We start from the raw sequence: 26972 nt of genomic DNA, 5'->3' as shown, positions 1-26972 counted from the left end.
ATATCCTTGACTAACACCCATCAGTCAATTTGTGGAATCAAGATTGGCTTCAAGATAGACTAACTCCTAACAGAGCTTTCACTAACAGTTATAATCCTTGAACCGCAGACCCTACACTGAAAAGGTCCCATCATACGGGCACTCCTGCTGCTGAAAAAATCGAACATAACAGTATTTCAGATAAACTTATGAGAAGAGAATAATAAGTAGAGGTAGAATTCAAACTTGCTCAGAGCAAGATACAAAATGAGAGACATGAAATAACCATTGTCTGTTGGTCTGACAGCAAGCAATATAGATAAAAGAGCTTCATTTGAAGTTTTGAACTGTTTACCATAAAAATATTAATGGTGAATGCTTATCAATCACGTCTGTGTTTCAGGCACTGTTCTAAGTGCTTTACGTTCATTAACCATTTGCAATAAATACTGTTATCCTTCCCATAAAACAAATGAGGAAAGAGGGGCTTAGAGAGGGAAAGTCAGTGGCCCCAAATCCTGCAGTTAGTAAGTGATGGAGTCAACCGGGATTTCACCTCGGCAGTCTGATCCCAGAGCTCCGAGTGCTAATCATTCGCCCTCTCCCTCCTCCCACCCTCCAACCTCAAATAGACCCCAGTGTGTGTGGTTCCCCTCTATGCGTCAGGAACGGAGGGCCATTCAAGCAGCCTTTAGGTTACGGAGATGATTTACAATCACATGGAAAGAAGGTTTTGCTTAAAACTGGTAGAAGAAATAGGTAAAGTAAGTGGGAAATGAGGTAAGCTTGTTAGCTACACAAATCATCTTCACAACTTGAAGCTTGAATATCTTCAGTTTTTAGTTGGTGTGTCTTCACTACTTGACATGCAGTAAATATTCTCTCTTCTTTTTCACTATAAGAGCAACATCCTTTTTCAGTTTCCACAAGCTGGATTCAAGTAGATCCCCCAAATCCTTAAACATCTGTGACCGTTGGTTTACGAATGGTCGAAGCATTTGATCATCTTCCTAAAAAAAGAAGTGAAAAAAATGATAGTGATAGACTTCATGTCATCAGAGTAAAGACTATTGTGTGTATGTGAGTGGGGTGCCCAGTAAGTTCCCCTCAGGGATAGAAAACTGCATTTGAAAGCTGCTAGCAGAGGCAGAGCGTCACCTCGGAGCGGCTGTGTTTCAGATGACCCTAAGTTACTGCCAGTAGGGAAAACGAGCGAGGTAATTCAGATATTTTCAGTTGGAATGTTACTTACATAGTGTTTTACACTGTCAAAGGAGTACTAAAGGAGTCTTAAGGAGCCAGTGGATGTGGGAGCTCTCCCATTGGTAGGGTTTTGCCAGTGCTTCCCCTGACCAGTGGAACAAGTGCCCCTGAGAACTGGGGATGGCCTGGGGCAGAGTCCTGGAGGCAGATGGTGGAGGAGCTGGCACCGCACTGGCTGCAGATGAGAATGGCAGAGAGCAGGTAGTATGACGCGGCACTGGGATTCAGTTTCTGTTTCCCTGAGTATTAGCGAAATGCCTGTTCAAATCCTTTGCCGATTTTTTCTAATGTGCTTTCCAACATATTATCTTTTTTTTTTATCTTAAAAGTAATTGTTTGTTCTGAATACTAATGCTTGCTAAATAATACTAATATATTTTCCAGGCTGTGGTTTATTTGAAACTCTGTTTATGGGGTCTTTCATTTAACCAGTTATTCTTTTTTATTGTGAGATACGTAGACCAGAAAAGTACCCTAAATGTATTGACCGGCATGAAGTGAACACACCTGCTCTAGAGAGCCCACTGCCTGGAACGCCTCCTGTCACCACCTCCCCGTCCCAGAAGCAGCTGCCAGCCTGACTTGTGTGGTCCCCGTTTTCTTGCCTTTCTCAGTAGTTTTGCCACCTGGAGTATATCCCTGAACAGTCTATTTTGCCCTCTTTGGATGTTTATAGAATCGCATTGGATGTCATCTTTCATAACTTGGTTTCCATCACTATTGGGACACTGTTCGTGTTGCCTGTGGCTGTTGTTCATTATTTTCATGGCACTGTAGTGTTACACAGCATAGAGGCGCCAACGTTTACCGCCTTCTGTGAACGTATATTAGGGATGTTTCCGGTTTGGGGCTACTATGGAAGAGGGCTTTAGAACAGCAGTGCACATGAACTAAGATTGCGGTCGTGTTTTTCAACTGGCCCCTCATCTGAACCACAGAACAGAAGTGATCTGAAGAACTATTTTCTCTGTTCTTTCAAGAATGCTGTGTAACTAGTGCCGTCCTAGACGTGTCTGACAGAGTGAGCGTATTTCATACGCCAGATGCCTCAGTGCAGCAGGTTCTCCAACTTGAAGGCAGAATCATGGAGAGGGTTTGTTGAAACACACGTTACCAGGCCTCACACCCAGAGATTCTGATTCAGTAGGTCTGGGGTGGGGCCCTGGAATTTGCATTTCTGACAAGCTCCTAGATGCTGCTGAAGCTGCCAGGCCATAGGGCTCACCTTGAGAACCTCTGCCTGAGGCATTAGGGCTTGAGTCTCTGCAGAACCAGTTCGCCCGTGAAGGAGGAAGAGCTGGATTGCAGCCTTCTAGGTTCTAGTATCTTCAGCTTTTAATAAGTAAATGCCAAGTAATTTTCAAATGGTTATGCCAGTTTATACTCCTCTCAGCCATACGTGAGAGTTTCCGTTACTTTATGTCTTTACCACAACTTGATATTGTCAGGCTTTTCAGTTTTTGCCAGTATGGAAGGTTAATAATGGTATCTCATGGTGGTATCAGTTAGTATTTTCCAAACTATTAATGCGATGAAGCACTTTTCCATGTATTGATTGGCATTTTTAATCTCCTCTTTGGTGATGTTCCTGTTCAAATCTTTTGACCGTTTTTTTTTTCTACTGAGTTGTCTATTTTTCTTTTTGGGTAGTAGTAGTTCTTTATTTTGGATATTAGTTCATTCTATGTTAAATGTGTTACAAAGAACTTTTCCCATTCCTTCTGGCTCTTTCATTTGGTGTCTTTTGATGGACAAAGTTCACCATATTAATTTAGCTGAATTTACCAGTCTCCCTCTTTAAAGCTAGGGGTGTGTGTGTGTGTGTGTGTGTGTGTGTGTGTGTGTGTGTATGTGTGTGTGTGTGTGTGTGTGTGTGTGTGTGTGTGTGTGTGTTTGTGATGCATAAGAAATCCTTTTCCCTCAAGCCTGTAATCCCAGCACTTTGGGAGGCCGAGACGGGCGGATCACGAGGTCAGGAGATCGAGACCATCCTGGCTAACCCGGTGAAACCCCGTCTCTACTAAAAAATACAAAAAAATTAGCCGGGTGAGGTGGCAGGCGCCTGTAGTCCCAGCTGCTCTGGAGGCTGAGGCAGGAGAATGGCGGGAACCCGGGAGGCGGAGCTTGCAGTGAGCTGAGATCTGGCCACTGCACTCCAGCCTGGGCGACAGAGCGAGACTCCGTCTCAAAAAAAAAAAAAAAAAAGAAATCCTTTTCCACTGTGAGGTGGTAAAGACAACCTCTTAAAGTATCTTCTGAAAGTATTAGAGGCAGGGCGTGGTGGCTGATGCCTGTAATTCCAGCACTTTGGGAGGCTGAGGCTGGAGGATCGCTTGAAGCTAGGAGTTCAAGACCAGCCTGGGCAACATAACAAGACCCCATCTCTATTTTTAAAATACTTAAATAAATAAGTAAATAAATAAAAGCATTAGGGTTGTGCCTTCCACATTTAGCTCTTTAATTCTCACCTGAAATTGATTTCTGGGGTAGTTTTAGATAGGAATCCAGTTTCATTTTTCCCCATACATATTCCTAATTCCCCTAGCACTGTTTATTGAAAAGTCCATCCTTGCCACATTGATTTGCAGTTCCTCTTGCTTGTATATCAAGTCTGTAGTCCTGAATAAATCTGTTTCTGAGTTTCTGTTCTTTTTCTTTGGTGATTTATCTATCTTTGGGCCAACACCATACCTTACTGCCTCTGTTACAGTGGCATTGAAATGAAGTGTTGATGTCAGGTAGGGCAAGTGTTTCTGTCCTCTTCTTGGGTCTGCTCTCATCCTGGCTAGGTTTTGCTTTTGCAGTTCCATACAAATTGTAGAATTATCTTGTTAGGTTATATTACATTTCATTGGAATTACACTGACTCTTGGGGGAGAGTTGACAGATGTACAGTAACAAATCTTCCAAACCACAGAGAGATGTCAATTTCTCTATCTATTTATATCCTTTCAAACATCTCTCAAATAAGTTTTAAAATTTTCTCCATACAACTCTTACATATTTAATGTCAGCTATAGGCCTAAGTATTCCATATATTTGATGCAGTTATCAATGGTGTCTTTTATTTTAAAAGTAATTTTCTGCTTGCTGCTGTTATATTCAAATACAGTTAATTTTTAAATCTTGATTTTTGTATCCAGCAACTTTGTAATTCATTTATAAATTCTTGGGGATTTTCTGTCTATACAAGCATGTCATCCGGGATAATACTAGAGGCAGCGCAGTGTGGTGGGAGAGTATAGACTCGGGAACTGGGGTCTGGACCTCAGCCCTGCCACAGATGAGTGATGTGTCTTTAAACATGTTCCATGAACTGTAAAATAAGGTGAATAATAGTACCTGCCTCATAGAGTTGCTGCGAGAATCGAGTCAGTAAATGTAAAGCACTTAGTGTTACATAAGTGTATGCTATTATTGTAATTACTTTTCTTTCCCTTTCCAATCATACTTTGTATTTCTTGCCTTACTGCACTGGTTAGAACCTAAAGGACAGATGTCAAGAAAGCTGGCATTCCTGACCTCTTGATCTGAAAGGAAATGCTTTCAGTCATTCATCACTAAGCATTTTGTCCACTGTGTGTTTGTCTTAAGATTGCCTTTATCAGATTGAGGAATGTCCATTTTATTCCTAGTTTGCCAAGAATTTTTATTGTCATAAGATGTTTAATTTGGTCACATGTTTTTTCTGCATCTGTTGAAGTCATCAAATTATTTTATCTTGTAGTCTCTTAATGAATTACACTTGGTTTTATAATGATAAACCGAACAGGGTAGTCTGTATATTGTATTGTAAAGTGAATGGATTTCAATCATGCAGTGACATGGTTGCATGGAAGCAGCCGGATGTGGCACTAAAATAAAAAGGTCAGAGCAGAGACGGATGGCGGCCTGAGAGGGCGGTAGATTCGCGCTCACAGAGCAGGTCAAGCAAGGCCCCCTGGCCTTGCTCTTCTGCATCAGCACACACATCTCCAAGCTCAGGAAGTACAGTTACATCAAATGTCTAAATTGGATGGAAAGAAATTCTGCGTGCTCCCAGGATTCCAGTTACTTACAGGAGGTTTATACTGTCTCAGTCTGAAAAGCTGCCCTCTTGCCGTGTTCATGCTTTGGTAGAACACCTTCAGAGCCTGGGCGAGTTCTCGGTCGGAGCCAGCTTGCTGTGTGCACATTCGACTCGTGTCCCTGGCGGAGGGCAGTTGCGCAGTCATCCCGCTGACCTTCAGAGTGTCGGAAGGCTTCCGGGCTGAGGCGGAAAGAAAAGGCAGCGTTGATGTATGGATCTCTTTCTTTGGGCATCTCTATATTTATTTATTTTGGTGACATTCTACTACATCAGCATTTATCAGGCACCAGTTTGGATCCATCCAAGGGAAATGAGAAATCTCACAGGGCAGAAGAAAAGAAGTGTCCTGCATTTTCTGTTTATGAAACAAGATGTGAATTAACTCATTTAAAAGTTTGTTTATTAAAAGACAAATACACATCCCAAATGTAGGAGGCAAGGGATAAGCTAAACAGCCAAGCCTGGAGCAGTCTCTCACCTTGCCCAGAAGCAGTTTTCGCAAGTGATTCTTTGAGAAGCATGTTCTCCTCTCTCAGGGCTCTGTTGATGTTCCTGAGCAGCTCTGTCTCCTGCTCTAGCTTGAGCAGCTTCAGATAAAGTTCTGGTATCTGGTCTGAGGCCGCCTACGAGAAAACATGTCAGTTTCATCTTTTGCTGTATTTGCATATCCTTTGAGACCAGCAATGTTTGCTACCATGGGAAAATCAAATGGGACGGGGGTGTGTGTATGGTGAGCAGGGTTTAAGCACCTCAGGGTACACAGGAGTAAATAAAGAAAACGTTTGTTAAGGGGGAAGGAACGTCAAGCAGCTGTCAGAGATTTTCTAGCCACCTGGGATGCCCATTTTAATGTCATACGTACACACCTGGCTTGGATCCTTCACAGTGGAAATTTTCTTGGTGTCTACCAGGATGTGGCCTTCACCTGTGACCTTGAGGCCCCGCTGAGAGCAGCTCAGCTCGGTGCAGCCTTCTGTAGTGGGGACGGTGCAGCCTTCTGTAGTGGGGAGACACACAGTCAAAGAAAGAAACATCCCAGTCGCCCAGCTCCAGTGTCGTGTGAGAAGTTGTTAAAGTAACCACCCTGCTGGACGAGAGCCCGGGAGCCCAGGGGAACAGATGGCTCTGGCCCACCGCTGTTAGGACCCTGACTGCCTCGCTCCTCTGCCTCTTCTGCAGCCCTCAGTGTATGGTATATCTGATGAAAGAATACGTGAGCAAGGTACCTTGAAGGCCCCATAGGTCAACAATAAGGGCATTTGTCTGCAGATAATTCAGAAACTCCTGAGATGCAGTTAAGGCTGCAAATTGGACAGTCTCTTCAATTTGTGGATTCACACTTTTCCATACAGGTTTGGTATAGATAGTGTTTGGAAGGTCGTAAATTCTGTACCTGAGAAGAACATAAAATTTAAAACCAGAAGGGACACATTTGTAAAGAAAAGGGACAGATGAGCCAAAGATTTACAGCCCATGTGTCAGATAAAAGATGACCTGTGATTGATTTTCATGTTTATCAACCTCCAGCACCTTGTTCAACATGGATATCATCACTATGTAGATAATAATAAAATTTTTAAAAGGCCAGACTGGGCGCAATGGCTCATGCCTGTAATCTCAGCATTTTGGGAGGCTGAGGCAGGCAGATTGCTTGAGCCCAGGAATTCAGCCCAGGAGCTCAGGAATACCAGGGCAACATGGTAAAACACCATCTCTGTAAAAAAATACAAAAATTCGGTGGGTGTGGTGGTGCATGCCTGTAGTTCCAGCTACTCAGGAGGCTGAGCCCAGGAGGCGGAGGTTGCAGTGAGCTGAGATTGCTGCACTCCACTGCACTCCAGCCTGGGCGACAGAGCAATACTCTGTCTCAAAAACAAAAAACAAACAAAATGGATTTCAATAAATCCCTTCTACTTAGATAATCAAAAATGGTTAATTTTCCATGTGAGGCAGTGATTTGGTTTTTGTTCTTCAGAGTCTCCCTTTATTGCCTTTTCTTCCCTTCTTTCTCTCTCTCTTTCTCTCTCTTTCTCTCTCTCTCTTTCTCTCTTTCGCTTTCTCTCTCTCTCTCTCTCTCTCTCTTTCTCTCCCTCTTTCTTTCTCTTTCTCTCCCTTTCTCTTTCTCTTTCTCTCTCTCTCTTTCTCTGTCTCTTTCTCTTTCTCTGTCTCTTTTCTCTCTCTTTCTTTCTCTGTCTTTCTCTCTATCTCTTTCTCTGTCTCTCTTTGTCTCTCTTTCCCTTTCTCTCTCTCTCTCTTTCTCTTTCTCTGTCTCTTTCTCTCTTTCTCTGTCTCTCTCTTTCTCTGTCTCTCTCTTTCTCTGTCTCTCTCTCTCCCTCTCTCTCTCTCTTTCTCTTTCTCTCTTTCTCTTTCTCTGTCTCTCTTTCTCTCTCTCTTTCTCTCTCTCTCTCTCCCTCTCTTCCTCTCTTTCTCTCTTCCTCTCCTCTCTTTTCTCCCCCTCCCCTCCCCTCCCCTTTTCTTTCTTGGTGGAGTCTCACTCTGTCGCCCAGGCTGGAGTGATCTCAGCTGACTGCAACCTCTCCCTCTGGGGTTCAAGCGATTCTCCTGCCTTAGCCTCCCAAGTAGCTGGGATTACAGGCATATGCCACTGCGCCTGGTTAATTTTTCTATTTTTAGTAGAGCAGGGGTTTCACCATGTTGGCAGGCTGGTCTCAAACTCCTGACCTCAAGTGATCCGCCAGCCTTGGCCTCCCAAAGTGCTGGGATTACAGGCATGAGCCACCGCACCTGGCCTGCATTATCTTTCAATATCCTTTAGCCTAGTTTGTTTAAGCATATCTGATGCTTCTGCCATATCATAATACGGTCCTTTTGTTTCTAACTAAAACCCAAAAACTGTTTTGCTTAGATAATACGGTTTTACTGGATATTCTTTCTGATAATTAGAATTTCTGCTTCAGTAAAAAGTTCAGTAAAAAGTTCAGTACAAGGCCGGGCGCGGTGGCTCAAGCCTGTAATCCCAGCACTTTGGGAGGCCGAGACGGGCGGATCACGAGGTCAGGAGATCAAGACCATCCTGGCTAACACGGTGAAACCCCGTCTCTACTAAAAAATACAAAAAAAACTAGCCGGGCGAGGTGGCGGGCGCCTGTAGTCCCAGCTACTCGGGAGGCTGAGGCAGGAGAATGGCGTAAACTCGGGCGGCGGAGCTTGCAGTGAGCTGAGATCCGGCCACTGCACTCCAGCCTGGGCGACAGAGCGAGACTCCATCTCAAAAAAAAAAAAAAAAAAGTTCAGTACACACTGACCACAGGCCAGAGACCTGGAGAGGCATGTGGCCCCTCTATTAAATAGATGGGAAATAGTCACTTAAAGTTAAACAGAGAAACTATGAGGGAAATAGTCATTTTAAACAGAGAAACTTCTCTATTAAATAGATGAGGAAATAGTCATCTTAAAGTTAAACAGAAACTTAAGAAAACTTTGTGATAAGCTCATTTTTAAAACTTGAAGGAAGACTGGGCTGCCTCCCCCAGGGGCCACATGGCAGATGGCGTGTGTGGCTCTGTTCCGCGGTGCAGGCTGGCACCCTATCTGAATGCCCCGCTTTGCATCTTCCTTCATCCAGCTGACACCAAGACACCGGACAATGTGAATCTGAAAATCCATCCTCTTGCCTAGCAGCTCCAAAGGGTCGATAACCACATCCTCCTCGCCATGTGTTCTTTTTTTTTTTTTTTTTTGAGACGGAGTCTCACGCTGTTGCCCAGGCTGGAGCGCAGTGGCGCGATCTCGGCTCACTGCAAGCTCCGCCTCCTGGGTTCACGCCATTCTCCTGCCTCAGCCTCCTGAGTAGCTAGGACTACAGGCGCCCGCCACCGCGCCCGGCTAATTTTTTGTATTTTTAGTAGAGACGGGGTTTCACTGTGGTCTCGATCTCCTGACCTTGTGATCCGCCCGCCTCGGCCTCCCAAAGTGCTGGGATTACAGGCTTGAGCCACCGCGCCCGGCCGCCATGTGTTCTACAAACAGAAGAGGTGAACGTTGACCTTGGGTTAGGCTGGGTCCAAGCAAGTTAAGACTGTGATGTTAAGGGGATTAAACAGAATCCTTAAGAGAGCTAATTTCACTGAAGACAGGATAGTTAATATCACCAACAGTAGAGTTCATTCATGCATGCAAGAGGCACTAAACAAGAGCCCGTTACCCTGGCACGTCAAAGTAAGACCAGGCTTCTGAAGGATCTCCCTGCCGGGAGGAAAAGGAAGACAGTCTCATGCGATAGATGCACACAGATGTGGATGCTAAACTCACACCGAAGACTTAGGTAGGTCCACAGTGGGACAGAGTGGGAAAGCCAGCGGCCGCCCAGATGCAGCCTCTCCGGTTGTCATTTTCCTTTTCCTCTGTTTCTTTATAGTCAAGAGAGAACCCCAGGCCTACAAGCTCAGACACTGACGTGGACAGCTTTCCAACAAGGGACTGCTGTCCTATCAACCAGGCTCACAAAGTCTGAAACCTTTCCAATTAAATTCATTAATTTGCAACAGGAAATACAATGTGTGATCAGAGCGCTGCTTGGGGTAAAGGCAGTGAGTTGTTGGGCAGCTTGGTTTCTTGGTCATGGAAGCTTGAGGTTCTCTTCTTGAGCTGATTTCTTCTTCAGAAAGATGGAAAGGTTGCACTGAGTGCCTGTGAGGGCCCTGGCACCCAGACCACGCCCCGCCGGCCTCTTGGCTTAGGATTGCTCAAAGACTTTAGCTTTTGTAAAAACTGCCTGTGGCCGAAAGAGGGAAAACAGATGAGTATCCAGAAAGGACAGTAAAGGGTAAGGAGGCAATGTGTAGGACAGAGCTGATAGCTCAGAACAAGCCTGTGCCCACAGAAAGGTCAGGTGACAGCACAGAATGAGGTCGGGCTTCACAGTCCCTACCTCAAGAAAAGGGCTGAGCTGGAAAATCAGCTTCTACTTCTGGCTCCTGAAGCAGGTTGGGACTTCAGCATGGGAAAGCGTCCTGTGCGGCAGATGCCAGGCCCACAGGGCCAGGAGGGGAGTTTGGCTGGGGAGGCCCCACAGTCCACCTGGCTTCTCTCCTGAGGGTCCATTGTTTGGAACCCACCCAGCTCTTTCGGTTTTGTCCAGGACTCTTTCTACTACACCTGCCTCTTTGCTAGATGTCCTCCTCATTCCTTAGGTCCCCAGGGGATAGCAAAAATCAAATTTGTTGAGGCCAAATGGTGAATGAATGAGCTCTTTCGTTTGTCTTATGAATGACCTGTTCAGGGTACCAAGTTGACCACCCGTCAGGAGAACTCAGGCTTGCTCCGGATTTTCCGTGTGTGACTGACCCAGAAGTAGGCAGGGGAAGGAGACACTCACTGTCCTGTCGGGGAGCAGGGCGCTATGCAGATGTGCAGCACCGCCGCCTCCAGCCCGTCACAGTTCAGAAACTCCACTTGCTCCTCCAGCTTCATGCAGTAGGCCAGCGACTGGAGCCAGACGGAGCTGAGCCCAAGTGGATGACCTCGACAGGATCCCAGAAAGGGTCGTCTTCTGGAGCCACAGGGCTGTTGTCTCCATCTAGAAAGCGCTGGTAAAGTTCCTCCATTAGGAATTTCCTATTGATGAACTTGGCTTTTGACCATATCCACACCTGGAAACACAGAGGTATGTCACCAGTGTTTGATTTCATCTGCTGCTCTTAACAATTCATCACTCTGATTTCTGCCAGCACGCTCCCTCCATTGACTGGGTTTGAGGTACTCATGGCCACATCCCACTCTCTCCAAACTTAGCTTTGCTGACGTCAAGAATACCATATTCGTTCCTGGACCTGTTGCTTCAGCATCGCTTGAGCCTAGGAAATGACTTAGAGGAGATGATGAAGGGGTCGGAAAACAGACCCTCTCAGGAGAAACGAAGGTTTGGGCTCGTGATGTGCAGAATGGTCCTCAAAGATGCCCAAGTCCAAATCCCCAGAACCTGTGAATATATTACTTTACACGGCAAACGGAAATTAAGGTTTGTCATCAGCTGACCTTCAAATACGGAGATTAGCCTGGAGTATCCAGGTGGCCCCAGTGAAATCACAAGCGTCTTCAGTGTGGCCGAGAGAGGCATAAGAGAGGGTCAGAAAGAGAGACGACAGTGCCTGCGGGGTCAGAGAGAGGCCATGTGGCGGCTTTGAAGATGGAGGGAGGTGGCCTCTAAAAGCTGGAAAGGGCTGGGAAACGGATTCTCTTCCTCAGGCCCGGAAAGCAGTATAGCCCTGTCGACACCTTGCTTTTAGCCCAGTGAGACCCAATTTGGACTTCTCGTGTAGAACGATAAGGTAGTAAGTTTGTGTCATTTAATGAGCCTGGTCATTCATTAACAGCAACCATGGAAGATGATGCAGGGGTATTAGTCTGGAGAAGAGCTGAGAGGTGGCTCCCCTGCCGTGATTGGTGTGCACACGGGCACACATCCACACGCACAGGAGACACTCCCACAGCCCTCCCGGCCCAGCATGGCAGGCATGCTGAGCTTCATTCTGCAGAGACCCAAGCAGGTGTCCTTCCCTGTTCAGGGGTTCACACCCAGTGCGCAGCAGATCCAGGACAACAGCCTGCCACTGTCTTCCACCTTACTGTGTGAGGGACAGAGCCTCTGTCAACACTGGGTCTGGAGAGGGGACAAAACCTGAAGCCACAGTATAAGGGATTCCAGGTAGGTAATTTTTAGACCATAAATGTCAGGTAAAACTAGGAACTCCTTTTCTGGGCAACTTGAAAAGCAAAAGCAAAAATCAACAGATAAGTCATTCTATGTATGATGTCTCTTCATAGAAAGGACATTCTCAGGACTCTGAAAACAGATTGCATCTTTTTCTGTTGGCCTCAAAGTGAAGAACCATAGTACTCTCCTAGAGGCAGTCTAGGATCACGAGAGGCAGGGCGGATCACGAGGTCAGGAGATCGAGACCATCCTGGCTAACATGGTGAAACCCCGTCACTACTAAAAATACAAAAAGTTAGCCGGCTGTGGTGGCGGGCACCTGCAGTCTCAGCTACTTGGGAGGTGGAGGCAGGGGAATGGCATGAACCCGGGAGGCGGAGCTTGCAGTGAGCCGAGATCGCGCCACTGCACTCCAGCCTGGGCAAAAGAGAGAGACTCCATCTCAAAAAAAGAAAAGAAAAGAAAAGAATGTGGCGCAGCAGGGAACAACGGGAGTTCTAGTCATTGTGGTTTTTCTGTTTGTGTGTTTTTCTTTTCTTTTTAATACGTGATCTCACTCTGTCACCCAGGCTGGGGTGCGGTGGCCCAAGCTTAACTCACTGCAGCCTCGAGCTCCTGGGCTCAGGCGGGCCTCCTGCTTCAGCCTCGGAGTAGCTGGACTGCAGGCGTGCGCCACTGCACCGCCTTATTCTGCTTTTTCTTAAAGACTTTAGGGAACTAAGATCATGGGAATCTAGATAATAAATGAATTCACTGCCTCATTACCTGTGGATATCAGACCACAGGCCTGGTGTCAGTTAAAATTGCATGTCATCCTTGGCCTGAGGAGGAAACAGGTCGGCGAGGCTCCGGGCCAGGCTGCAAGGCCATGCTGACCCCCGCCCGCTCCCGGGTGGGCTCTGCAGGCCTGACTCAGAGTTCCCTGGTGGGATGTGCTGCTCACCAGAGCCAACAGCTGTTGGGTGAATACTGCTGAAAAGTAACCACAAGCTGGCAGCATGCCAGTCAGAAAACCCTCCCCAACCCTCACACAGCCCTGGTTTGCTCCTGGGCTTGTCTGTGATGTGTGACTCCAACAGTTACACAACACTGCGTCCTCCCTGAGAGCTGCAGCAGCAGTCGCCGTCCACACGGTCAGCGGGGAGGATAGGTGAACACGTACACGATCAGCCAGCAAAGTACCATTCGTGTGTCTAGCTGGGACCCACAGCTGTCTCTGCTGGTCTTCTAGTCTTCAGAAGTACCTGTCTCACATGCACTGCCCACATCTACATACCATGTCGCAAGAGACCCCCAGACCACAGGCTTCCAGAAGCCTCCATCTACACACCGTGTCACAAGAGCCCCAGACTACAGGCTTCCAGAAGCTTCCATCTACATACCGTGTCGCAAGAGACCCCCACACTACAGCCTTCCAGAAGCCTCCTGAGGAAAGCAGGGCTTCATCTGAGGACAGGTCACTGGCACTAAGCTTGTTTTTTTGAGACAGGGTCTCGCTCTGTCACCCAGGCTGGAGTGTAGTGGCATGATCACAGCTCACTGTAGCCTCGACCTCCTCAGGCTCAGGTGATTCTCCTACCTCAGCCTCCCCAGTAGCGGGGACTACAGGTGCTCACCACCATACTCAGCTAATTTTGTATTTTTTGTAGAGATGGGGTTTCACCATGTTGCCCAAGCTGGTCTCGAACTCCTGAGCTCAAGACGTCCACCCACCTTGGCCTCCCCAAATCCTGGGATTACAGATGGGAGTCACTGTGCCGGGCCTAATCTTACTTGTTTTAATGTAAAAATGAACAGTCTTGAGGATGACAGATTGGTAAGATTCATATCTTCATGAGAAAAATGGAAAAAAAACCAAACTGTACAACCCCTTAACAGAGAACCTGGTGTGTTTAAGCAGAAGCAGTCCTATCAAACAGCTGCCTGTCCCAGTGACAGTCCTATCAAACAGCTGCCTGTCCCAGTGACAGTCCTATCAAACAGCTGCCTGTCCCAGTGACAGTCCTATCAAACAGCTGCCTGTCCCAGTGACAGTCCTATCAAACAGCTGCCTGTCCCAGTGACAGTCCTATCAAACAGCTGCCTGTCCCAGTGACAGTCCTATCAAACAGCTGCCTGTCCCAGTGACAGTCCTATCAAACAGCTGCCTGTCCCAGTGACAGTCCTATCAAACAGCTGCCTGTCCCAGTGACAGTCCTATCAAACAGCTGCCTGTCCCAGTGACAGGATGCTGGGCTGAAGGAAAATGACATTTCACCTGAATCCAGGCCCTCAGCCCTCCCATACAATTCTCCCAATGATAGTGTGAAAACTCCGTCGCCTGTCCTGTTTCTGGTAATGACAAGCAGGAGCTCACGAATGCCTTCATGTGCACTCAGTAACTCTTCTGCTAGCAATAGTTTAAAAGGCTATTTTTCGAACTATCTTAGACTATAATACAAAATAGAATAGCATAGAAAAGGATTTTTTAGAATTACAAATTTTCTTAAAACAAGGTCTGACGAGACAGGAAACTGCCAAGCCAAATTCTAGGGGAAAGCCTGGCCCAAAAGAGGCACATGGAATATCGGGGCACCAGAGCCGCTTTGCCCCAGTGGCCTTTGCTGGAAAAAAAGAAAAATGCAAAGTACAAACACACTGAGGGATCCCCTCCCAGGGCCCCACAGAACATGGCAGAGAAGTCCAGCCTGACTCCCCAGTGTCTGACATCACACAGACCTGCAGGAAAGGGGCCGGTCTCTGAGGACCTGGGCTCCAGGAGGATCCTTGCTTGGTTTCCTCCCTGGGGCGGGATCTTGGCAGCCCAGCCCCAGCATCTGGAGGGCGAAACTCCCATGGACAAGGTGGTGGGTGCACAGGTGCTGACCACATGGCACGGACACACATATTTCATTTCACAATTTTTAAAAGCTTTACAAAAATCAGTCTTGGCCCAGAACATTTTGGCAATTTTCGGGCAATGAGCAGAGGAGCAGAAAAGTGAAGCTCCAGTTGCTGAGCAGGGAGGGAGCAGCCTGGCAGGGCTACGGCTGAGTGTGCTGGAGCCCGAAGCCTGAGGGCTGCTCCAGGGGCCTGATGTGCGCAAGGAGCACTGCAAGACGGGCCTGCATTTTCTGTTTCCTCCTCTGAGGCGGAGGGAGAGGAAGCAGGGTCTTCAGTTTCTAAAACTGACCTTCCTGACAGTAAGGTCCAGTGGATCAGCCAGTGCAGCTGGTGAAACGGCCTTTTCTGGAGCACCTAGGAGGGCGGCTTTTCTCATTGCTGCAGACAGGCAGTCTGTGCTCCCGCGTGCACATGTACACACACACATGTACATGCACAGACACCACTACCAGGCCCCCTTCTGGTACCAAAGCCTTTGAGTCATATTCAGCATGAACAGATGCTCAGTGCAGGGTAGGTTCGGAAGCTCCCAGGAGCTGGTGCTGCCAGGGAGGGTCCAGGACAGGGAATGGCTGGTGCTGTGAGGGAGGACCCAGGACAGGGAACGGGAGAGTGGATCCCCCTGTTCCCCAGAGCTCCAGCTCACACTTGGAATACGTTTTGCCCTTGACTGGGTCTCCGGAGGCTGCAGCTGGTAAAGGTAACCGCGGATCCAACCCCCCCAGTCCCGTCCCTGCGGATCCTCCCCCTCCAGTCCCCTCCCCCCGGACCCTCCCCCCGCCCCGAGTCCCGTCCCCGCGGACCCTCCCCTCCCGAGTCCCGTCCCCGTGGGGCCTCACCTCGTGAGTCCCGTGGTGCGTCACCTTCACCAAGACCTCCTTCTGTAGGTCATAGCCCTTGGAATCTGATGATGCCAAATTCTTCACCTTCAATTCCATGTTAAGTCCCTGGTAAAAGAAACACTTCTCACTCAATAATTGTACATTCGCCGGGCACAGTGTCTCACACCTGTAATCCCAGCACTTTGGGAGGCTGAGGCGAGTGGATTGCTTGAGCCCAGGAGTTCAAGACCACCCTGGGCAACATAGCAAAACCCCATCTCTACTAAAAATACAAAAATTAGCCGGGCATGGAAGTGCACGCCTGTAGTCCCAGCTACTTGGGAGGCTGAGGTGGGAGGATCACTTGAACCTGGGAAGTGGAGGTTGCAGTGAGCCACGACTGCACCACTGTACTCCAGCCTGGACAGCAGAGTGAGACCCTGTCAAAAAAAAAAACAATCCTACATTCACAGCTCATACCACTTTTGCAATTGCTTTTTCATCCTCCCACCCTCCAGCTTCCTAAACAACGAATGGATAAGACTTTCTCTAAGAAGGTGTCCCACTCTTGCCCCTTGGATTTCCCACTAAGAGGAAGGACAGAGCACCAGTTTTTCTCCGATATATCCTGGAACTAACACTTGGAGTCCCTACCAAATTGATTAAATCTCTTACAAGGTTCCGGCCGATGGGAGCTCATGTCTCCAGGGAGCTGTCCCCGGCCCGGGTGGTCTCTGTGGCACAGCAGCCATCAGGGTGCCTAGACCCGGAGAGGCCCCAGGACCATCTGGGAGGGCCTGCTCATGGCCAGTGAGAGTTGGTCTGGGATCCTGATGGCCCTGGTAGGCTGTTGGTGAAAGGAATGGTGCTCGGGACTGGGCTGGGCAGTCTGGCTTCTGTCGCTAGTTCCCTGAGAGTCCTTGAGAAGGCGCCCCTGCCCCACAAGGGGCACCTGGCATACCAGCTCCTGGCTCTGGCTAAATTACCTTCTTCAGCTCTTCACTCATTTGATTTGCTTCTGCAACCAGCGGCATCAGTTTGATGTAGTCCTGGAATGCAGCCAGGACACTGGGGTCTGCCTTGCCGTCTCCACCATCCGCAGCACTTGGCAACAATCACAGGGGAGGTGAAAGTCAGTCACTTGTTCCACCATGAATTTTTTTTTTTTTTTTTTTGAGACACAGTTTCATTCTTGTTGCCCAGGCTGGAGTACAGTGGCGCCATCTCGGCTCACTGCAACCTCCACCTCCCGAGTTGAAGAGATTCTCCTGCCTCAGCCTCCCAAGAAGCTAGGATTACAGGTGTGTGCCACCACACCTGGCTAATTTTTGTATTTTTAGTAGAGACGGGGTTTCACCATGTTGGCCAGGCTAGGCTTGAACTCCTGATCTCAGGTGATCTGCCTGCCTCAGCCTCCCAAAGTGCTGGAATTAGAGGTGTACAGCCATAAGCCACCACACCAGGCCCTTTTTTTTTTTCTTATTTCTTTTTCTTTTTCTTTCTTTTTTTTTCTTTTTCTTTTTTTTTTTTTTTTTAGCTTTCTTGCTCTGTCATCCAGGCTAGCCTTCAGTGGCATGATCTCTGCTCATTGCAGCCTCCACCTCCTGGACTCAAGCAATCCTCCCATCTCAGCCTCCTGAGTAGCTGGGCCTACAGGTGCAAGCCACCATGCCTGGCTAATTTTTTAAATATTTTGTAGAGATGAGGTCTCACTTTGTTTCCCAGGCTGGTCTTCAACTCCTGGGTTCAAGCGATCCTCCTGCCTTGGCCTCCCAAAGTGCTAGAATTATAGGCACGAGACACCACGCCCAGTCACCATGAATAAATTTGTATGCTTATTTGTTCCTTCATTCAGCTGCTCATCAAATATCTACATTTTAAAATTACAAGCATGTAATTAAAAAAAAACTGAGGGGAAAACGACACTGCCTGACTTCTCCTTATGTAGCTGCTTATCTCAACCCATGCATCCTGGCCGCAGGCAGCAGACCCTCTGCCCCCAGTTACCATTCTTGGTCTCAGGGTCGTTGAGCCAAGGTGGCTCCAGACTGGAGGAGGGTGGGGCGGGGTGAGACATGGCTGGCTAGACACAAGGCCTGGAGGTGACCTCGAGCTGCTGCTGGCATAGCAAGCGACCTGTGCTTTTCTTATACTTGGGATGGCTTGAAGGAGAGGCTTGTGGAAATTATGGAAGGATCAATCTCCCTCTCAAACCCAGGCTGGTACTGACTCTAATCAGCAAATCTCAACTCTTTAGAGACCCCTGGCCTGTGGGTGCACACAGTGCCCTTGGCCCTGAGGTCTGACTCCAAACTGCTCACACAGCTGCTGCCTTGTTGGGGACCCAAGTCTTCACTAGGGTCCGAGCCAGGGTCTGGGGCTGGTTCAGCTTCATGGCGCCACCAGGGCCACGAGGGCAGCGGCACAGTCAACCTCGGAGAGAAAGTCAATGAACAGATGGCTTTTCCAGGCCTGGTATGAGAGTCTTGCTGGTTCGTTGTTTTTTTTTTTTTTTTTTTTTGAGACGGAGTCTCGCTCTGTCGCCCAGGCTGGAGTGCAGTGGCCGGATCTCAGCTCACTGCAAGCTCCGCCTCCCGGGTTCCCGCCATTCTCCTGCTTCAGCCTCTTGACTAGCTGGGACTACAGGCGCCGCCACCACGCCCGGCTAGATTTTTTGTATTTTTAGTACAGACAGGGTTTCACCGTGTTAGGAGGCCAAGGAAGGTCACTGAGGGGCTTTCCAAAAGGGGAGTGGCCAGTCCCCACGTGCCTGTCCTGTCTGAAAGGCTGTGGCCACCAGGGCTGCTGGGAAGCTGGCAGGGGCCCCAGAGTTGGCAGATTGGAGAGGAAGAGGCATCGATGTTTGCAATGGTCTTGGACTCCTGACCTCGTGATCCTCCCGCCTCGGCCTCCCAAAGGGCCGGGATTACAGGCGTGAGCCACGGTGTCCGGCCTGGTTCGTTTTTAAAAGTTGAGAACTTCGGCAGCGGAAGAGCAAGGAGGTGAATTTCAAATCGATATATTTTGCCGAAATTCTGAGAGAAACACTGTGGTGTAGGGAACAGGGAGGAACTCGTGCATACACACAGGTGGGTCTGCCCACTTTCCACCAGCGGTGTCATTACTGCAAGTTCAGGCACAGTCCCGCTGCTGAGCAAAGCCTGGGCCCCTCCAGGAAGCCCGCACACCACTGAGATCTCAGCGGGCTCTAGCCTCACCTGGATTCTGGGGGAACCACCCGGAGCACGGTGAATCGGGGCAGGAAGAGGAGCAGGAAGGCCTGTGAAAGCCCCAGAGGAGACAGGCAGCGCCGGGCGGCCAGCCTCAGGTATTGCCGAGGGCTGCGTTCAGAGGAGAAGGGGAGATTCCGTCTCAGAGGCCTCGGTTGTGCGTTCTTCTGGGCCATGCACTTCCAGCCCAGAGCAGGCCCCAGCCGGCCCCTCCTGAGCTGGGCCACTGTTTCTGCAGGCCCAGCAGGCCCCTGGGGGCGGCCGGAGGTCACTCACCGGCTTCTCTAGCTCAGCATTCTTCCTCATTTGCTGTGTACCCCACTCTCTTCTCTACCCCTTTGAACCATCTTTACCCTCATTCGTCATTTAACGAGTTGAATGTTTAACGTGTACTCACTCTATATGGAAATCATAATTCAATTTTGTAAACATTAGACTTTGACAAAACAAATGATGATTTTCTTAAGGAAAGCAGAGAGACAGAGTGTGAAATCGCTGCTGTCAGATCAGCACACGGGAGAGGCCAGCAGTCAGGAGGGGTCACCGAGTTTGTCTGTGCTGACTCCCTCCGCGGCTGCCCTCTCCAACTGGAAGAAGTCGTAATCGAACCTGCTCAGGTCCTCACTGCCCCGCTCCGAAGGAAATCCCACGTACAGGTAGGTGCTGTTGGATCCCAAAATCAGGCGGTCCTGGGGAGGAGACGGTGGGCTTAGGAGGGGTTTGAGACCAAGGAGGGTAAGGTGAACCTCCCCAGTGAGAAGGACCTGAGGAATGTCCTTCCCTCAGGAATCCCACAGACAGGGAGAGACCCAGACAGGAGGGCAGGTGGCGTCCGGCTCCTGCATTCACCTTCATCGCACACATTGAGGGCGTGACTCCCTTGGCCCTGGGGGTCTGTGTGGACCACCCAGAGCCAGGCCCTCCCTCCACGCGTTTCCAGGCTGGGCTGGGCGAGTGCAGCCGTGGCTGCGGGGACACCAGGGACTAACGCAGACTGTAGGCTAGAGAAGGCGTCTTCCAAGGGGTGATGCTTAAGCTAAGCCCTCCCAGCTGGTGAGTCTTGGTGGGGCAGAGACAGCTGCTGAACAACCAAAAGAAGGGCGGTGTGGCCAGGGACAGGAGGCTGAGGGAGGTCACTGAGGGGCTTTCCAAAAGGGGAGTGGCCAGTCCCCACGTCCCTGTCCTGTCTGAAAGGCTCTGGCCACCAGGGAGGGGCCAGGGCTGCTGGGAAGCTGGCAGCAGCCCCAGAGTTGGCAGATTGGAGAGGAAGAGGCAGCGACGTTTGCAAGATGCTGTTCAACCCCTCTCAGCGACAGGCTCTTAGAAAAATCTAAAATTGGCCGGGCGCGGTGGCTCAAGCCTGTAATCCCAGCACTTTGGGAGGCCGAGACGGGCGGATCACGAGGTCAGGAGATCGAGACCATCCTGGCTAACACGATGAAACCCCGTCTCTACTAAAAAATACAAAAAACTAGCCGGGCGCGGTGGCGGGCGCCTGTAGTCCCAGCTACTCGGGAGGCTGAGGCAGGAGAATGGCGTAAACCCGGGAGGCGGAGCTTGCAGTGAGCTGAGATCCGGCCACTGCACTCCAGCCTGGGCGACAGAGCGAGACTCCGTCTCAAAAAAAAAAAAAAAAAAAAGAAAAATCTAAAATGGCACAAAATGTTGGAGCTGGAAGGGACCTTGGAGAACACCTAGTTCAGCCCTCCTTGTTTTCCAGGTGAGGTCAGAGGAGTGAAGTGACTTGCCCAAGACCACACAGCGAGTCAGGAGCAGGCCTGTCCCTCCAGCAGCGGTGCCATGTCGTCCCTGGACCATGGTGGCAGACGAGCCGGTGTGAACGCCCCATCCTGCCACGTCTGTGATGTGGGCACCTCACATGACTGTCCCCTCCCAGCTCTTGGGGGGGACCTAGGACATTCTGTGGGCCTGCAGGAAAGTTTACCAAATGCTGCAGCTTTGTCCTTGTGGCGATGGGCACCCCGTTAACGGCAACCTTGCATTTGCTGTGTGGAGTGACCGTCACTTTACCGTCGGCATTTGTGAAGGAAGCGTGTTTATCTGAAATTCTAAGAAGACAAGAGTCAGTCTAAGACGCCCAGCCAGTGGCGGCTTTTGTGAGCAGGTAGGCTGATCTCTCTCATCTGCACAGGAGGGAAGATCTACAGCTGTCGAGGACGGCAGGTGGCATCTCGGGGCCTCCTGTGTGCTGTGGCTCACGGTGCATGGGGAAAGCAGCGGGTGTCGACGGACCCTGCGCTTGGGGAGCATGGGGAGCTGGGAGACAGCAGGCAAGGGCTTCGTTAACAGAACGAACACCAGCCGCAGGCCCAGCACTGCGGGGAGCCGGCCAAGGCCACACTGGAGTCCTCACCCTCCCAGGCCAGCGGGATGGGGTGGTGGGAAAACGGCAGCAAGCAAGCTTCAGAAGAGACGCTCAGCTCAGGAGGCGACTCTTAACGAGCCTCACCTACTCCAGGTACATTTCGATCTGTTTCTGCGTCCTCGCCTTACACACTCAGAGCTTATGTTATCAGACTTGGGGCTGTTTCTGTGTCCTCGCCTTACACACTCAGACCTTATGTTATCCAATTTCGATCTGTTTCTGCGTCCTCGCCTTACACACTCAGAGCTTATGTTATCAGATTTGGGGCTGTTTCTGCGTCCTCGCCGTACACGCTCAGACCTTATGTTATCAGACTTGGGGCTGGACATCAGGGGTGTCAGGTTGGCATCCCCCGTCCCCACCCCACTCCCCAGCACCGGATGTCATCTGTATGTCCTGAATGACTGGCTCCCTGCCTTAGCATGTTCCATGTTCCTGCACTCCTTGGCCATCATGGAATGTTCTGGATGTGGAGACCATGTTCATCCAAACCCTTTTTTGCGTGGGGCCCAGGGATCCTGTGGGAAAGGTCTCAGCCTCCTCGCTGGAGTTCAGACGTTCACGCACCGTGTGTTAGACTGAGGACGTGTTCTGGAAAGGGACTTGAGGGGATCCCCAGGAAGGTGTCCCGAGAAGGAGGCTGGCAGTGCAGGACGAGGCGGGGCCCGCCGGCCCTGGGTCAGCACCCCTCCCGCCACGAAGGCCCATGGGTTTCCCGACAGGGAGGGGAGCTGGAAGCAGGAGGAGGACCCTCCAGCAGCGGCCTCCCAGGCAGGGTAGCCACAGAGCTGGGGACAGCACTTGACTGCGGGAGGCCCGTCATGGGGTTCCCAGGGCTCCTGCAGGGGCCTTGTGAGGGAGCCCTTGGGGTCACTCCGCAGTCTGGGCTTTCTGTAGTCCAGTGGGTGAGGGCTCCAAGCACCAGGAGAGATCCAAGGATGCGCTTATGTTTGGGCCACCCCTGGTGGGCGTGTTCGTTCAGCTCCCTTCGTTCCCTGGCCAGCTCTACTTACATCTGTTTGTGAAGAATTATTACACAGAACCTAGAAACCAGCTTTCCCTTTTCTCCCAGGGTTGGAGCCCAGGAAGCAAACCAGCACTGCACCCTGGATTTCAGCCAGCGGACGAAAGCCCTGCCCTCAGCTTTCTCAGACCAGCCCTGGAGTGGGTGGCCCGGGGAGACCTGGGAAGTGGCCCTGCTGGTCCTGCAGACTGTGGCTTTGCAGCTGTCTAGATGGAGGGGTCACAGTTCTCTCATGCTGGACGAGGACACTGATGCATGGAAACTCACCCCAAACCTTGAATCGTGATGGCATTTGAGGCAGCCCGACCGGCGTCACATGAACCTGAAAAGAATCAAGATATAATTTATTTTTAAAATAAATCAGACACTTTCAGAATTTGACCCTAAGAAGTTAACATGTCTGATGTGTTGGACGTGACACTTTCTCCACAGCGGGATGGCACTGAAGGGATTTCTGCAATTGGGATTTGCAATCATCGTGGTACTTGGACATACTTTTCTTTCCGCCTTGTGTGTGTGTGTGTGTGTATGTGGAATGTGTGTGTGGGGGGGAATGTGTGTGTGTGGGGGGGAATGTGTGTGTGTAGTGGGGCAGTGGGGGGGAGTTGCTAACTTTAAAAATTCCACCTTCTTCATGAGCATTCTGGAAGAAGAAACCGTTAGGCCTGAGCCTTAGGAGACCCACTGAATACTGGCCATAGGAGAGGTTCTGGTGTTTGAAGCTCCGTTTCTGTGTAGTGACTGACCCCAAGGAGTGCAGACACGTCACCCTCCACACCCCCACATCCCCCATGGCCATCTTGCACGGAGCCCTCGCGGCCATCCTGGGGGTGCACGGAGCCCTCGCGGCCATCCTGGGGTGCACGGAGCCCTCGCGGCCATCCTGGGGGTGCAGAGCCCTCGCGGCCGTCCTGGGGTGCACGGAGCCCTCGCGGCCGTCCTGGGGTGCACGGAGCCCTCGCGGCCGTCCTGGGGTGCACGGAGCCCTCGCGGCCGTCCTGGGGGTGCAGAGCCCTCGCGGCCGTCCTGGGGGTGCAGAGCCCTTGCGGCCGTCCTGGGGTGCACGGAGCCCTCGCGGCCGTCCTGGGGTGCACGGAGCCCTCGCGGCCGTCCTGGGGGTGCAGAGCCCTCGCGGCCGTCCTGGGGTGCACGGAGCCCTCGCGGCCGTCCTGGGGTGAACGGAGCCCTCGCGGCCGTCCTGGGGTGCACGGAGCCCTCGCGGCCGTCCTGGGGTGCACGGAGCCCTCGCGGCCGTCCTGGGGGTGCAGAGCCCTCGCGGCCGTCCTGGGGTGCACGGAGCCCTCGCGGCCGTCCTGGGGTGAACGGAGCCCTCGCGGCCGTCCTGGGGTGCACGGAGCCCTCGCGGCCGTCCTGGGGTGCACGGAGCCCTCGCGGCCGTCCTGGGGGTGCAGAGCCCTCGCGGCCGTCCTGGGGGTGCAGAGCCCTCGCGGCCGTCCTGGGGTGCACGGAGCCCTCGCGGCCGTCCTGGGGTGCACAGCCGGGGAGGGGAAGCCAGGGGCTCTTGAGGTTCTGGGCGCTGTGTTCCAGCCTGTTCATTTAGGTCAGGAAGACAGCTTAAGGGCTGATGCCCTCCTTAGAAACCGCTAAACAAAAATGTAACAAGAACCATGCCAGGATAATAGATAAATAAAACGTGCTGTATACATCGGAGAGAATGCTTTTCAGCCTTCAACAAGAAGAAGGAAATTCTCAACACATGCTACATGGATGCACCTTGAGGACATTCTCCTGAGGTCATAAAGCAGTCAGAGAAAGATGAAAAGGTCGAGGTCTCCCCATCTTCAAATCCACACAGACAGAAGGTGGGACACACTCCCGGGTCTGGAGGGGGAGGGGTTATCTGAGGCCCCCATCGTCAAACGCACAGAGAGAAGGTGGGACAGTGGCTGCTGGGCTGGAGGGGGAGGGGTTATCTGAGGCCCCCATCGTCAAACGCACAGACAGAAGGTGGGACACTGGCTCCCGGGGCTGGAGGGGGAGGCGTAGCTCGCGTTTCATGGGTACAGAGTTTCCGTCTGGGAAGATGAAAATGTACTGCAGATGGATGGTGGTGACGGTCACACAATATGAATGTACTTAATGCCACTGAACTGTACTCTTAAAATGGTTAAAATGGTGAACTTTATGTATATTTTACCAAAATGAAAAATATTTAAAAAACAAGAAAGAAAAGAAACATGCCTGTGGGGCAAGAAGCATGAGCAGGGAGGGGACAGGGGGAGGGCAGGGTGGGGAGAAGGCAGGGTGGAGGCAGGGGGAGGGCAGGGTGGGGAAAAGGTAGGGTGGGGGCAGGGGGAGGGCAGGGGCAGGGGCAGGGCAGGGTTGGTGCAGGGGAGGGCAGGGGGAGGGTGGGGTGGGGAGAGGGCAGGGCAGGGCAGGGACAGGGGGCCGGCGGAGTACCAGGTTGAATGAAATACTTGAGGACCCCGGTGAGCTGTGGGTCCTCGTTGGCATTAAGAAGGTGAGGGAAGGTCACCATCTGCCGCTCCTGCAGGAGAAGTGGAGAGGGTGGGCATCGCCAGTCCGCACCCGCTCACCCGGGAGGGCAACGCTTCTTTCCCGTCTCCATCCACCTGGTCAGCCCGCCTGGGGAGGGAGGAAAGCTCAGAGGGGCTGGGGCAGTGCTGATGGCGGGGTGGAGTCTCAGGCGGGCCAGCCGTCAGGAGTCCGAGTACATCTGGATGGGACAGTTCCAAGAAGCCGTTCTCCCCGCTGCTCTCCCCAGCTGTCTGCTCCCCCGCCTGGGCAGCCCCTCCCCCAGGTCTCCATGCAGCCTCTCATTCTCCCGAAGTGCTGCTGGCTGGTTGAGAATCAGATGTTGATGGCAAAAAGTGGGGTATGGCACGAACCCTCGCCTGGGAACCTGAGCACATGTCGTTCGTCCACACAAGGATGGATGGATGGTGGGCAGGGATTTAACAGTAAACAAAACGGGGATGATTATGCAGGCATGAGGAAGACTTTTACATCTTGCAATCCTCTCTGACAAGGAGTAAACAGAGCAAAAATCCTTCCAATTTTACTGTATATGCAGAACCCCAAATCCCGTATTCCTCCATGTGACCCTACTTGACCGTTGATGCTGAGAGTCCCAGCCACCACTTACACAGAACGTGACTCAGCACGGCTCTAACCGTCCGGCTTCCTGATGCCACAGACCCCACCCTGCTCCACCCCCAGGCCCTGAGGCCGTGGTTAGGCAGCGTGAGCTTCCTGAATCCCCAGCTCCAGTCCCCAAGTACTCCAGGTCTGATTCTCGACTTCGGGATTTTCCCAGGGCCTTGTGGCCACAGGGAGTGGGGTGGGTGGAAGCCAGGGTGGCGAGGGGAGGCCGAAATTCACATCATAGCCCATTTAGGGTGTGATATCAGCAAATGCCAGGATCGATACCTGGCCTCACGCCCCGCCAGGCACCGAGGCCACCCTGCTTCCCTCGCTTGCATGCTCAACGTGATGTTCTCTCCCTAGCTCTGCCAGTAGCATCATTACCAGTCACACGTTACACATGCACCGAAAAAGCCTCGACACAATTGGGCCTGGCCCCCTGCCCTGGGCTCACTCAGCCTCCGCAGGTGCCAGGAGTGAAGCTCACCTGGGCCTGCTCCAGCAGGTGTGCCCAGGTCACCTGATCAGCAGGAGTCCCCAGCTGCGGCTCTGCCCGGAGACAGGCTGAAGGCTCTGGAAGGAGGGAGGCTTTTTAAGCAGGGGGTCTGCAGTGCCGAAGGGAGGCGCGGGATAACCAGGGAGTCTCCGCTCGTTTCTCAAAGCCCGGGATCCCGGCAGCAGCAGGAATGCACCACGCTTATGCGTGAAGACGAGATCTTTTGGTAAGTCCTACAAAGAGGACTAATTATCCTCCTAATTCGTAAGACGTTAGGGCAAGAAGGTCCTTTAATGGGGAGGCAGGAGTTCAGTGCTCTCTTATTTTTGTACTTGCTCGGGCTTGTGAGGGCGTTTCACATGATTTCTTGCTACGGGGAACTCCCATGGGGTGGGGGGATTCGGGAAGATTCATAGGATTACACTGTTTTCCACGTAGTCCGTGTCTGTGCTGGAGAGCAGTGGGGGTTACGGGTTACGTGTAGGTCCACATCTGGCATGTCAGGTTTTGATGGTACAGAGATTTGCGACAGGCAGAGCCAGGCCCAGGCCAGCCACACACACGTGTGCGCTGATTCTGATTTAGGGAGCGCTTTGTTGAGGTTGAAGCCTCAGCGAGTCCGGTCGTGTGCCTGGGAAGGGCCAGGTGGGGCTCGGGGCTGGCCCACCCTCTGTCTGAGCCACACGTCCTTTGGGTAGCCTGGCATGACCGGTAGGGCAAGGGGTACAGGAGGTCCCGCCACCACCCGAGGGCCCCCAGGAGGGAGGGAGCCCATTCGATATTGCTGCTTTGATGCCGGACGCTCATGCCAATTTCACCCAGTAGTTTTACCTTTTTGTCCATCTCATTTTAAATCATTAATAAGCATAAAACGATATATATCTTTATGCTGCCAAACTGCAATCGAAGGCCTTCACCTATCATGGGGGCTCTGGATAACTGTGCGTGTTGGAATCACCTGGGACACTTTAGTGCTAACGGCTGCCCGGGTTCTGGTTTATGAGGTTGGGGGATTTAGG

At 51.3% G+C, this 26972-nt stretch overlaps 1 protein-coding gene and 1 pseudogene across 2 annotated transcripts in view; one reads left to right on the top strand and one right to left on the bottom strand.

Annotated features, from left to right (window-relative positions):
* Nucleotides 1-295: 295 nt before the first annotated feature.
* LOC100428043 (kinesin-like protein KIF28P) overlaps nt 296-26972 on the bottom strand; it is a 70204-nt gene continuing 43527 nt past the window's right edge. Inside the window, 13 exon segments of the mRNA XM_077997610.1 lie at nt 296-989; nt 5301-5491; nt 5790-5934; nt 6178-6284; nt 6538-6704; nt 8859-8993; nt 10650-10773; nt 10776-10923; nt 15710-15817; nt 16678-16796; nt 19466-19610; nt 20867-20996; nt 24701-24832. Coding sequence (XP_077853736.1) covers nt 837-989; nt 5301-5491; nt 5790-5934; nt 6178-6284; nt 6538-6704; nt 8859-8993; nt 10650-10773; nt 10776-10923; nt 15710-15817; nt 16678-16796; nt 19466-19610; nt 20867-20996; nt 24701-24832 — 1804 coding nt within the window. The 3' untranslated portion in view covers nt 296-836.
* Nucleotides 16790-21707, top strand: LOC114678648 (uncharacterized; annotated as a pseudogene). Its single transcript, XR_013415879.1, has 2 exons — nt 16790-19577; nt 20642-21707. The product of XR_013415879.1 is annotated as an uncharacterized LOC114678648 (transcript).

Source organism: Macaca mulatta, chromosome 1 (assembly GCF_049350105.2).
Source record: "Macaca mulatta isolate MMU2019108-1 chromosome 1, T2T-MMU8v2.0, whole genome shotgun sequence".
Lineage (NCBI taxonomy): Eukaryota > Metazoa > Chordata > Mammalia > Primates > Cercopithecidae > Macaca > Macaca mulatta.
This window is presented reverse-complemented; position numbering and strand designations above follow the sequence as displayed.